This window comes from Triturus cristatus, chromosome 8 (genome assembly GCF_964204655.1).
Source record: "Triturus cristatus chromosome 8, aTriCri1.1, whole genome shotgun sequence".
In the NCBI taxonomy this organism is placed as follows: Eukaryota; Metazoa; Chordata; class Amphibia; order Caudata; family Salamandridae; genus Triturus; species Triturus cristatus.
In genome coordinates, this window is record NC_140591.1 from 50,210,299 (window position 1) to 50,224,731 (window position 14,433).

At 50.5% G+C, this 14,433-nt stretch overlaps 1 protein-coding gene across 3 annotated transcripts in view; it reads right to left on the reverse strand.

Moving 5' to 3' along the window:
- Positions 1 to 14,433, reverse strand: part of LOC146800038 (uncharacterized) — a 268,500-nt gene that overhangs the window by 189,899 nt on the left and 64,168 nt on the right. For all 3 annotated transcript variants that reach the window (XM_085620939.1, XM_085620938.1, XM_085620940.1), the window contains exon 5: positions 27 to 128. In XM_085620939.1, coding sequence (XP_085477065.1) covers positions 27 to 128 — 102 coding nt within the window. The remainder of the gene's footprint in view (positions 1 to 26; positions 129 to 14,433) is intronic.

Here is a 14,433-nt window from a genome sequence, read left to right on the forward strand (position 1 = left end):
GCATGGAAGGATCTCACATAACTCACCTGTGTTTACTTGTACCACTACCATCTCAGGATGGAAAACTGGTTCATTGTCAGCTGTAAAACTCTCTGCAGGCCTTGAAGTAGCAGCTGGATATGGATCACCTGAAAGAAAGAAAAAAGAATAGGATTAACTGTATGAAATCTCAGCAGAGGCCATGAAGAGTTGGATGAAACATTACATTCAGATTGCTTTGAAATGTCATCTCAGTGAACTATGCAACAACAAACTGAATCTGTATGCGTTTCATGTTATTATTTTGCATGTGTTACTTTAGCAGTTGCTTTACACAAATGCACATATGAGACATCACAGCACACTTCTAACTGACACGTACATTGGGAGGCTTAGAGATGGTAGAGCCTTCTCGGAATCACAGATTCCTCCCATATTAATGGAGACACCTGTCACTCCTGTCCTAAAGAGCACAGATCAGTCTTCTCTAGGCTTATTTTTTTGTATTAGCGAACTTCGCCAGATAAATGCGTCCGTCACTCAAACCCCAAAAAACACAATCCCCAAATGACAGACATCAACTAACAATGTTATAGCAGAGATCCATAGCTCAACGAGTAAGAGAAATCACAACAAACCCAGACATCTCCAAACAGTCTTACACAGCAGAAGTGAGACTGGTCTTAAACTGCTTGAGTGAGGCCTAGCTGGGAGGAGAAACCATAGCTAACTGAGACATGGTAGAACCTATCTTTGCAATGAGCCTGATAATCTCAATGTGAAGGAGGTCGTTTTCCACCACTAAACAAATGCTTAACAAATACTGCTGAGCAATGCTGGTTAAAGCAGGCTGCCAATTACGCGGTCTAAAAACATGCACGTTTGCGAAGCAGAGGAGGCATTGGTAAGAAACTGATTAGGACATGGGGACCCATACTTTTGTTCTTACAGGAACAAGGCACATGGTATGCTAAATTGAACATCTCTGGGCTACACAGGCAGACAGAGGAATCATTTGAGAGAGTCCATGAGTTGCAACCGTGACTGCTACATGCCATCCTGCCATATTTTAAAACAAATGTAAACACAAAGAAAGAAGGACGCAAGGCACTATGACATGGACTTACAGCACTGCTGTGCATGACCTGTTGTCAGTCCTTTGGCAGTCAGTGGTTACTGGATGGTGTCTGTGTTTATACCAACACCAATGCTATTAGATCCAATTGGATAACCAGGCCCCTCCCTTTTCAGTCTCCAGGGCCTCTCGAAGGACGCAGAGGACGGTAAGTAAAAGAGTAGGGTGTGAGAAGGTAGAGGGTGTGTTGTAATATCAGCAGGAAGGGATGGGAATCACCACTCATAACACCTACAAACTGCTGGCTGCCCCAGGGAGCGCCAGGCCTTACTCTGGCAACAGTGGTCTCCTCGCTAAATGTCACTTTGACTGTCTGCCTCAACGGCACGGACGCGTTGAATCGGGCTGTGGGCCTTTCTGTAGTTGGGGGGGGCAACTACAGTGGCCGATATGATACTCCAAGCGATAAGAGGTGCAATATGAGAGATAATGAAAGAAGCAACAGAGGGGCAGAGACCCCGGTGCCACCAATAATCACCAAACCACCCTGAAATCAGAAAAGGCTGGTGATTATATCAAGGGGGGGGGGGTGGCTAGCCAGCCATCATTGCGGACGCGAGTCCCTAGCACTCGGACCGATATACCCCTGGAATCCAGTAAATTTATCCTGTAAGTGGGCCATCTGCGCTGGCAACCAGTGGGACCGGTCAGGAAAGGGATCACTAAGGCCAGGAAGCCCTGAATCGTGCCACCTCGCCCATTGTGACTGTGGTTGTGGCAGAAAGGAAAGTTGGGGCCTACGCTCGTGGGCACTCGCTGGTAGAGGTCGGCTGCCCGCACTTCAGTGGTGGCTCCTGGGCCGGCGGAGAGCAGACGGACAGGAAGGACAGAGGCCTCCTAGCAAGACCCCCGGGACCGAGCGCGGGGCGGCTGCGATCGGCAAGTCAGTACATGTGAGGCTCCGCTCTACGGTGTCCTACGCGGGAGCTGACACAGGTGATGAGTCGGACCCTGCTGCGATGAAGCGTGGGTGACTGCTGTGAGGGGAACCCAGCCCCCGAGGCCCCTGTGGCGCGAGTTCGGGCTGCCCTGTACCCGCTGGGAGGCCCGACAGCTATACGGCCGACCTGGTGACGACCAGCCTCGAAGACCCCCGGTGAGTGAAACACCACAGCGAAGTCAGCAGCGGAGGGAAAAACGGGCAGTGTCTCGCTGCACGGGCCACGAATTATGCATGTGGGAGCCTGCGGTGAAAGAGGTGGAGGCGACCGCGCGGCGCTCGTCCTGGGAGCTTCTGGCGAAACTGCGCCACCGTAAGGGAATGGTGGGTGCGTCGAACTAACACTGGGTGTGTGGCCTAGTGGAGGCGAGCTGGTAAATGAGCACCCCAAGCACTGGGGCCTGGGAAACCTGCAGTCAGTGGCCTGTACTAATACCGGCAGAAGGTAGAGGCGCGATCTGGGGCCTACACAGAGGAGGACATTGCGGCCTAGGCACAGCTGACCCGACACAAACGGCCGCAGCGTCCTGACTGCTCCTGCATGCCGAGGAGGAGAGCGGCGGAGGCGCTGGGAATACGTAGGCGCTGTGGGGGGGGGGCCCTTCTCCAATCTGTGAAGACGCAGCGGCCTGTGGAGATAGGAGCCCATACAACTTGCTGCTGCTGAGGACAGTCATAGTGGCCGCGAGGTCCTGCGGTTGAGCAAAGCTGCAACTTAAACACCCCGCTAAACATTTATCGACGCAACCTGTTGCCCTGACATTGTGAGGCGCTGACAACCACCACATTGTTGGAAGACTAGGCGCCCTACCTTACAAGAAGGCTGCCAGTGTTGGGACTGCACACAAGCCAGCAGGCCACAGCGCGCGCCCTTGTGAACAGGCAACCACGCAAGGCGCGGCCACCATTAGCAGCCCAGCCTGGCCACGTGCCTTCGATGGCTCACGACCGCGGGACAGCCAGATGCCTGCCCAGAGTTCCTGTCGTGGCATCCCTACCCGTGTCACATCCCCGCCAGTACCTCACAGCAAATGCCCACGGCGCAACAGCTTGTCATGAGGCGGATGCGCGCCAAGATGCAGCAGGGGCCCCCACGCTCGGGTAGCCTGGACTCCTCACGCATGGGAGCGGAGGATGTGACAGAGCCAACAGCCACAGACCTGGCGGCCAAAATGGAGAAAATAGGTGCCGCGCTGGAGCATATCAGAACATCTCTAGAGACTCGGATAGACAAGGTTACCTTGGATTTCACACTATTACATGTGGACCACCGCAAACTGGCGGAAAAAGTCACTGCACAGGGCCAAGCACTCAAGGATCTTCAGTCTGTCACGCAAAGCCAAACAGTGGCGCTGCAGGACATGATAGACCGTATTCATGCCCTGGAAGATAAAACGGAAGATGCGGAATGGCGTTCTTGCCGCAACAACATTCACGTGGTGGGCCTGCCGGAGTGGAAGGAAGACATCCAGAGCAATACATAGAGCGCTGGCTGCGCGACCTCCTGCCTCAGGGAACATTGTCCATGCAGTTTGCGGTTGAGAGGGCCCACCGCGTGCCGGCACAGAAGCCCCAGCCGGGAGCCAGGCCGCACCCGTTCCTTTTCAAACTACTCAACTATAGGGACAGGGATGCGGTACTGCATGAAACACGCAAGATGGAATGCCTCAAAGTGGGCGGCAGCCAGGTAATGCTCTTCCCGGATTACACCACCCTTGTGCAGCGTCGCAGAAGCAACTATGCGACAGTGAAGCGCCAGCTCAGAGAGCTAGAGCTGCCGTACTCACTGTTATTCCCTGCCCGGCTGACAGTGGTGGTGAAAGGAGGGACTCGCTTCTTTGACTCCCCTGCAAAGGTTTGGGACTGGTTGGAAGAGTCCGGGCTGTGGACAGGCACAAGACCTTCGGATCCGGATGGTGACAACCCTACAGGCAGGAGATACAGCAGACGCGGACGTCGTGGGACAGTGCGGAAGGCGAAATCAGGGACTGCAGCCCTGAACCCGGAGAAAATGAGAATGGAGAGACATGTTGCCCTGGAAGCAGTTACATCCCTTGGAACTCCACACATCAAAGAACGCTTGCACTCCTATGTACGGGACACGATGTTGGTCAGTGTCTCCTCCTCACCATCAACCGAAATATCCGACGACCTCTGCCTGCCAGTGGTAACCCCGCAGACTGCTGCTGATGTCATAGGATAAGATATGGAAATGTCGGACTCTGTCACAGGCGGATCACGCAAGTAGAACGTTGATTGTTATCATATGTGTTCTTACATTGTGCTAGAGGGGAGGGCGGGTCTACTGCATTAATAACTACACACACTTCTTTAAGCGGTGATATGGAGGTCATCGTGCCCACGACCGGACACACTGCGCATAATCCCATAGGGAGTGGGCGCACATGAGACGACACCTGGCCCTGTACCCTGCTGACCTGGTACACTAATCTGGGTGGCTACCTAGATGGCACACCCCATACACAGGAATGAGGGGGACAATTGCGACAACACATTACCTGTGCGTGCAACCCATTAGGCAACACGCTGACCTAGTTTGCACTTCTTAGTTGTCACAGATGTTTGGACGGACACACCACATAGTTCGCCCAAACTGTTATGCTGTTCTTAGTTTATCTATTGTTTTGTTGCAGCAGACCGATACACCCGCGCATGCCAAGGGCCCCCGCACACCAAGGCGCACCCTACCCTTGACGCCCCATCGACCAAACACCCCAGAAATGGCACGTGCTAATATAATTACATGGAACATACGTGGCATGCACACACCCACGCGGTGCTATTCCATATTCGCTTACCTCCAGAGGCACTCGGTGGGAATCGCCCTGTTGCAAGAAACGCACATGACACAGCCGGGACTGGACAGATTGCGCAGGCGCTGGAGAGGGCAGGTGTATGGCACAGTATATTCAGCGCATGCGAGGGGCACACTAATTTGGGTGAGAGTGGGCACTCCGTTCATCTGCACAGATGTGGTGATCGATCACGAAGGCAGATACACATTGGTGCGAGGGGCGCTCAATGGCCAATCAATCTTGCTGGGCTCGATATATGCCCCGAATGTGGACCAGCCATCGTTCCTAAAGCGGCTGTCATCAATGCTGACCCCTTACGCTGGGCTCCCCTGGTTACTGGGTGGGGATTTTAACTCGGTCCTCGATGTACACATAGATAGGTCCTTTCCCCCTCTTTGGAAGACATCAGTTGTGTCAAACGCGCAGGCACTTACGGACTGGCTCTCACACTGGGCATTACTAGACCCGAGGCGCGTTCTTCACCCCGATGAACATATTTATTCCTACTATTCTGCAGTGCATAATAATAATAATAATAATAATAATAATAATCCACATTTGTAAAGCGCGAACAATCACCCGTAAGGGACTCTAGGCGCTGGGGGCCGTCGGGAAGATTAAGCAAGCTATTGCCCAGAGTCACATTGTGCTGGGCTAATCCGACGCCGGCGCCGGGGATCGAACCGTGATCCCTAGATTCCGGAGTTAGTCGCCCTGGCCGCGGCACCACATGACCTACACATACGCCTGGACAGGGTGGTGGGCTCCCAATCCCGGATTCCACTAGTTGAGAAATCGGAATACCTAGTGCGGACACATTCCGATCATAACCCCATGAGACTTCAGCTCAGCTGGGAGGCGGATCGTCCCCCCATACCTACGTGGCGCCTCCAACCGACCGCACTAAAAGACCCTGAATTCCGCTCCTCACTAGGGACAGCTATCCTTACATATTTCGAACTTAATGAAGAGACAGCAAGTAATGCACTGGTGGAATGGGATGCCCTAAAAACAGCAGTCAGAGGTCATTGTTTAGGTGCCACATGGAACATACGCAAACAACTACCATTATCACTCACCCACTTAGAATCCCAGTTGCTCCAATATGAATGTGAGGGAGAGGCAGACACTCGGGCCGCCTGGAAAGTCTTCGGGCACAGCACGCGGAGCTTATGGAGAGATTACGGTGCCACAACTACACGGCTCACACAGCCCGCACACACGCCACAGCGGATAGGGCATGCCGCCTGCTTGCCTGGCTGCTGAAACAAGAGAGTAACCATGCCCTAATCCGAGCCATACGCACACCGGAGGGGACCCTGGTGCACACACAGCGTGAAATCCACAAGGTGATGACAGATCATTACACGCAGCTTTACCAATCCAGGGGAAACTGCTCAGGTCCTGATCTGGAAAGATTTCTAGAACTTGTCCAGTTGCCCGCAGCCTCAGAGGCGCACCAAGAGGCACTCAATAGTCCCCTCACCTTAGAGGAACTCGGGGAGGCGATTGGGTCCATGGCATCTGGAAAACGCCGGGGCCGGACGGCCTGCCTGCCGAATACTACCAGGCTTACCGGGAGTATTTGGTGAAACGCCTGCACGCCCTTTACACCACAGCTCTTGAGGAGTGCACTCTACCTCCCTCGATGCGTGAGGCCTACCAAGTGTCCTTGCTAAAACCGGACAGGGACCCCACAACCCTGGGATCTTATAGGCCCCTGGCGCTACTCAACGCGGACTATCAGATATTCGCGAAAGTCCTAGCGGAGCGTTTGGCGCTGGTAGTACCCGAGTTAGTTCACGGCGACCAAAACGGATTTGTGCCCAAGCGTAGCACATCACTGAAGCTGCGAAGATTTTTCAGGGTGGCGACGGACAGTGTGCGGACATGGCCCAGAGCAGGTTGCATTGTGTTAGACCTGGAGAAGGCCTTTGATTGCTTGGAATGGAGCTATCTATCAGCAGTGTTGCTGGGATATGAGCTGGGCCTGGGATTTCTTCAGATGGTTGACCTCTTATACAAAAATCCCACGGTCCGGGTGCGGCTGGGGCCATACATCTCCGATGCCATACCAATACGTAGAGGTACCAGGCAGGGGTACCCGCTGGCACCCCTCCTGTTCGCGTTGGCGATAGAGCCCCTGGCGGTGGCACTGCGTGCAACAGTGGAAGATGGAATACCCCTAGGCGATGCGGTACACCAGGTGTCGTTATGTGCAGACGGCCTCCTGGTTTACGTGAGAGACACAGAGAATATACCAGCCCAGCTGGCACATACACTACGTGACTTTGCCGCCATCTCGGGACTCAGTGTGAACGCTGGCATGTCCTGTATTTACGCATTCGGGGAGGGAAGTCAAGACCCGGGTTACAAGCTGAATGGTACAAGGGTGTAATGGAGGAAGGACACCTTCCGATACCTAGGAATCCAGATATACCGTCAGCCAACTGACCTATTCGATGGCAACCTGGGCAAAGCCTTAACTGCAATCAGATCGCAAGTCCACTTTTGGAACACGCTCCCGCTAACGGTAACTGGCAGGGTAGCACTATCCAAGATGGTGATACTTCCCCGTCTCCTGTACTACTTCGCTAATCTGCCTATATATGTTCTGCCGTCCTTCTTTGCTTCACTCAGGAAGTTACTCAGGGACTTCCTCTGGGGGACCGCCCGTCACAGAATGGCACTAGCAAAACTATGTCTGCCCACTGACCGGGGGGTCTTGCTGCGCCTTGTTTTGAGCACTATTATTTAGCTGCTCAACTGCAGTGGATAGCCCGCTGGCTTGCAGATAGGGGTCGCGAGGACACTGCAACCACACTACCTCCTCACTCCCTGGAGCAAATAACCAGACTCTTTCATCCAGCCACTAAAGCCGCAACGCCGGCGCCGCTCCACCTGGCGGTGGCGTACCGTTGAAGTGTTTATCTCACACTGGTCCCATATGTGCCGGCGATACCATTGGAGGGTTCCCCTAGCGGGTCTAGGGCACTCACATCTCTGTCACTTGCAGAATGGCGAGAAGCAGACATACAGACCCTGGGAGATCTGTACCGGGATGGCACGCTCATACCATATGAATCCCTAGTCGAGGAAGCGCGACTGCCACAGGGGCAATTCCTGCAACACCGTTCGCTGGTTGCAACACTAATAGCTAGATGGGGGGACATGACCATGGAGCCAACCCAACACCTCAGTATTCAATACCTCCACATTATGGGGAGAGGCAGACACTTGATTCGCGGCGTCACTCCGAACACATGCAGCGGTAAGTCTGGAACCACTTCGCCGCAAATGGGTATTAGAACTAGGGCGTCAGTTGGAGGACAGGGAATGGGAAAAGATAATAAAGAGTCCAGTGCGTATACCTAGGAATATGAGGTTCAGATAAATACAACTGTTCATAGTTCACAGAGCACACCTTACACCCGAAACGATCAACAGGTACTTCCACCGTGTAGACGCAGCATGCCCTCATTGTGCTGAACCAGGGGCTGGACTGATACACATGCTGTGAAGCTGCCACAGATTACATACATATTGGCACGCAGTCAGTGGGCTATTAAACACATCCACAGGCCGCGACGTGCCCATTTGAGTGGCCTGTTTACTTATTGCATCAATTCCGTAGAACCCCGACCACAAAAGTAACATCTCGATTTCTTGACTTGGGTTTAGTGGTCGCTAAGCAGCTTCTAACTAAGCGGTGGAAGGCACGGAATCCGCCGCATATACGGGCTTGGAGGTACTCGCTCCTAGCATTGGCCAGAGCAGAGGGACTCGTCATCCTGCGGGAAGAAACGTTGGGGCTACGGAAGGAGCCCATAGCAGCCCAGTGGGAGGGTCTACTCCAGGCCCTGCAGCAGACGGAGGAGGACAGCCCTGGGGGACAGTCCGAGGGCGAGAATAGCGAACCCGCGTTGGGTGACAGGTGTCCCGCCCGTAGGCAACCGTAACATCATGCGCATGCATACATATTACTCGACACACAGGGAGGACACAGCCGAAGTTAGTGAGTAGGGGTGACTGTCAGGCTGATGACACGAAGTGGGATGTTGGGGGGCGGTGGTGGGGGGGTTAATGAGAGAGATAATTATACTGACACCAGTCTATGCTGCTGTTGTTGGTTTTGTTTTGTTTGTTCCTGACCATAACATCTGTTCTTAAGTCCACACTGAAGGATCTGGAAGGACTCTGTACACTGTATTAATGGAACCATGCAATTGTTGTATTGTAACTTCTACCCTTGATGAAATGGACGAGCTAGTGGGGTTAAACTCGCCTCTAAACTAACCACGCCAGAGATATACATGTTAGGTTCATTACCCACTCAACTATAATGTCTCCCGAATATTGGTAGATGGTTCAATGTGTAGATGGCATTTATTAAAGTCGGTTGCCTTCATTAATATGAATGAGTAAAATCAATAAAAACAGATTTAAACAAAAAAAAAAGGCTGGTGATTATATCAAGACGGAATAACTCTAATTTACCAAGAACAACAAGTAAGAAACAGCACAAACCTGTTTCAATGACAGCTTCGCAAGCTGCGATCCCCAACTTTTACTGAAGTCACTTGGATTCCCCCCACTGCATTACATTTTACAATAATATTCAACAAGAAATAGATATTTAGGTCAGATTCAAAGACATCTCAGTGGAGAGACACCTTTAGATTTTCTTGAGAGCTTCTAGCACTGCAGACTGTATGCTGCAGACGCCTTAGTGAAGGCCACAGGCTGGAATGTCAGTCTCAGCTGTACGTTCACAGTACAGAACCCATAACAGAGCCAAGCTGCAACCCTGCTTTCCATGCAAAGGGATTGTGAACGGCCACTTAAAAGATTTGCATAGACACTTTGGTGCCAAGAAAGATTTAGGCAGAGGCTAGAAAAGCAGGGACTGTTCACCATGGGCTGACTTGTTGTGCACTGTATTTAATGCCACAAACACTGCTGGCATTGTGTATATTTTAAAAACGACTGGTTGTTTCTTACTGACTGGCTTTAAATCTATTTTTGCAATTATTACTGCCTTTTTCAGTTCTCAGTTTTTGAGGTTCCTTGGTTGAATAACAAGATTTTTTCTTGTTGTGGGGTGTCTTATCGTGATCATTATGGTATGGCAATAAAACTGAACAGCAACACACCCTAGTCATCTGAACAACAATGTCGCCTTCTACTGCTTGCTAAGCCAGAGGAGACCTGCTTTCCAGTCTGAATGCACATTAAACTCTGTGTTTTCATAAACTTCAACCTCCCCATGTGAGGCCCATGTTTCAATGCTTGAAGTGTTTTCGGACCAGCACCTTGAACATTCCTCTGGCACAACAAATTGTGCTCATTGGAGATCGCTGTGGCCGGATTCATCCACTCACAGTGCATTCTGGTGTTTTGCAAAGCAACGTAATTGTCCATCGTCAAACTACTTGCGTTGACACATAAGTTGCAACCAAAGTTTGTGGGACCGCCACTCTCAGCATTCTCAGGTGTGTCTCGTGTCACCTTGCATGTCAGCCCAGTAGTTACAGCTGCACCTCCGACTCCACCTTTCACATGACATCTGCTGCTGCACTCATCTACAGCTCCAATCTTCAGTTCTATTCTAGGTTCAACATCATCTACTGTTGTGCCACTGCAAATATTTCCATCATCTTCAGCCTTTCGGATGCAAGTATGACTTATCAAACGTCATCGCCTCCACCTATGGATTCTTTATTCAATGCAGCAGATCTGGAACTCTCACTTTTGATGCGGCATCAGTTTCATAATGAAATTAACTCAGTCAACCATGAGTAAGGCGATCAGTGGTTGTTTGCCTGTATGGCCGTATGAGCCAGGCTTTTGCTTTTTAATCCCTTTTGTATTTTGTGTTTTTCCTACTATGCTCTGTAGTCGAACTAGGCATACAGCATTTGGCTAGCTTTTACTTTAGCCAATATACAGATTACTCACTGGTAGTTGCAAGTAGGAAGTTATATTTAGGACCAAATTTCCATAGGAAAAGCATTTTTTGTTTTCCTCACACAACTTTCAGAAAAATAATTCCTTCAACCTCAGCTCCTGAACGGATTTACACGAAATTTGTCAGAAAGCTCGATCTTGGCCCACAGATCGTGCTTTTGTGATTTGGTGTATATGTATTCAGTAGTTTTTGAGCAATTAAGGCTCACAACCTTAGTATATATCATGCCGCAGAGCTGAAAGATTTCATGCTGAGATCTGATTGGCTGCCACCACATCAACAGCTATGTGGCGGCAGCAACTGAGGCTTCAGGACTCAGTCCGAGTCCTAAGAAAAACGTTTAAAAAAAAAAAAGACATAGGGCAGGTTAGGGACACCCTTATCGCAAAGCCCTGTTGGTGGTCTCCCAGAGGAGGATTCGCGAATCCACAGTAAAATAAAAGAAAAAAGTTAGGGCTCCCACGTGTTAAAAAAACTAATTTTTTGATTTAGGTGGAATGGGGTGAGTGGCCCTTCTGCCCAAATCTCTAAGAGGTCCTACAGTCCCCCTCTCCTGGGGCGGTGTCAAAAATAAAGGGGTGTGAGCCATGCACTGCTAAGTACCCCACGATATTACATCACTCATGACATCTTCAATGACATCATTGATAATATCACTGCAACATTTGATGAGAAAAATGTGCATGGTGGGGGCGAGAGTTATTGTTACCTTAAGGAACAAGTTATTTTTACTCTAAAAGACCATAACTGGTATGTTTAAAACAGTTTGCTGGGACTGAGATCTTCACCTAACTATAAGTCAATTTAACCTTAGATTTGTATAGTGAATACATATACATAATACATAATAGAGGAGGCAACAGGGAACACTGTTTAAGACAATTAGAGTCAAAACATAATCTGAGATTCAACACAAAGGTTCCAACAGGTCTTAATATTGAAGAGGACCTTCATGTACACTTGTAATGAAGAATTTGAATGAACTGTATTTAGAAATTAAGCCAATCCAGGAAAAGAGTTAGATAAGTAGCAATATTGGTTTTAAAATTTGGGCACCGGGCACTTTAGGTGGAAGAAAGGGTGAACTGACAGAGCAGTTGAAGGCAACAGATAGAAGGTATAGTATTCTCCAGGGCAGTTGCCCATTATTGTAGCAATTACATGAAGTTTATACACTGCACTTTGTTGAAGATAGGGCATTGACCCTTTATTAACTTATTTTAGTGAGCTTGTACTAATAATGTGTATATGTTTACATTCTGGTATAGGCAGAGAAATGTGAAGTTTACAAGGCTACTACAAGTATCACTATATGGGGTTTTTGTTGTAAATACAACTTCATTTACCAATGTCGCCTTTGGCTGATTGTCACAGGTGTTGATTTAATGCACTTTGCACTTTCGAGAATAGGGCACTAGCCTGTGATATCCAAGTGGAACTGTGTAACTTCCAACATATTGTTTAAGTTCACCAATCAATTTGTTTTTGTTAGAAAAACCCCACTCCCACACCGGAAGGGTGGTAATGGGATTTTTCCAGACATACACTGTGGTAGCTTGGCTCGAGTGGTCAGGGGTCAGGCACCGTGTTAAGCATACGACATACCCACACAATAACCATGCGTGCATCCGTTCCAAAAACGACACTACACCTTAAAAATTATACTGAAAATATATCTCTTTATCTTCTTTTCTCTTAGTTGCTGATTAAATAAATAATAATACAATCACAGTACACAAGGCTTCTTCTTAAAAAGTGCAGGTCAAATAAATAGTAGCACTTTACAGGTGCGATAAATAGGATCAGGTCAAATAAATACTGTGAGGCAATAAATACTGTGCAGGAATAAGTTAGCTCAGGACAATAAATACATCACAGGAATAACTTAGATAAATACAATAAATACAGTACCCTCAATAAATAATATCAGCCAACAATGACATTTGTAAAATCAGATCACATTTAAAATACTATGGGCTGATTTGGCCCAGTCACAGCTTGTGGTTAGGTGGATGGCCTGAGGGGTATACTCCCTGGCTTGGACAAGGCTGAGGCCTAAACTGAGGTAGGTCAAGGGGGAATCTAGAGATCTGGCTCTCCCACACTACACAACCCCTCTGTATTAGTCTCAGCTCACCCCTGGCACAATCAAGCTGGTTCCAGCACCCCTCTAGCCCCTAGGATGGTCTCTTAGGGCTTCATAGGTCCTTAGGCGCCCTCTATTCCACTTACTGCCCTTTCTATGAAGTTCCGACGCCGCTGGAGTCGTGTCGACGCCGTGAGGCGGTTCCGGTTCGATGTCGGCGGCCTCGGCGCTATGTCAGTTCTTGACGACGTCGATAGGCGGTTCCGGTTCGATGTCGGCGGCTTCGGCTCGATGTCGACCTCCGGTTCGATGACGTCGGGCAGTCTTGGCTCGATGCCGACTTCCGCCGGCTCCGGTTCGATGTCGGCGGCCTCGGCTCGATGTCGACCTCCGGTTCGATGACGTCGGGCAGTCTTGGCTCGATGTCGACTTCCGACGGCTCTGGAGTGCGATCTCCACTCCCGACCTCCGGTGCTCCTTTCCTCAGGTTCCGGCGACTCCGGAGTGCGACCTCCACTCCCGACCTCCGGCACGATTCTCTTCAGGTTCCGGCGACTCCGGAGTGCGATCTCCACTCCCGACCTCCGGCACGCTTCACCTCGGTCTCCGGCGACTCCGGAGGGCGGACTTCACTCCCCCGTCGACGCCGCACACTCGACCTCGGGTGACTTCCTCCTCGACCTCTGGTACCCTCCACGACCTCCGTCGGCGCCCTCTCTCGACCTCTGGCGGCTCCGGGTACGACGTCTGCTTTCCAGTCAGCGCCGCTTCTCCACCTCGGGCTCCAGGTCTCTAGGCTTCTCGACGTCGGACTTCAGGTAGTTACCAGTAACCAGGTCAGGTACTTGCTGTTCTTTACTTTTAAGGCCTGTTCCTGCTGTCCAGGTCCTTAAGATGGTTTTTCTTGCTTTCTCCCACACAGGGCTCCAGGCTGGGCTCAGTCAGTAGGGACTAGTATCAAGGGTGGGTTTATGGACCCCACTCCAGGCACAAGTTTCCACCCCTGCTGCCTCACTCCTTCCTCCTTCAGGTTTCTGCTGCTCTCTCTTCACCAGTCAGGTGCCAACTACCAGCTCCAACTGTCAACTCTGGCTTAGCTTCCCAACATTCCAAACCGCCTCCAACTGTCACAGGGTTCCAGAATGTTGCAGAAGGTTCTAGTAGGTTCCAGTGGGTTCTGATGATGTCACAGGTGGCCACCATTTTGTGCTCCAGGCCCTCAGACAGAAGTTCCAGGGGTAGATAAAATGGCTCCCTGAATCTGCATCAATACTAAAAAGTCTGGTGGTTCCCAAAAAGGAAAAAATACTAACAGGGTTTGAGGCAAAAGTGGGACAAAATAAATAATGATGAGGAGGGACCACCCAAAGGGCTGACAGGTCTAACACGCGTCCCCCCCAGCTGAAAGTGGGGAGAGCTACCCAACCCCTTGGGAGTTCTCATCACTAAGGCGGAAATACCTTGAGAGACCGTCTGCATTGGCGTGGTCCACTCCAGGCCGATGTTCCA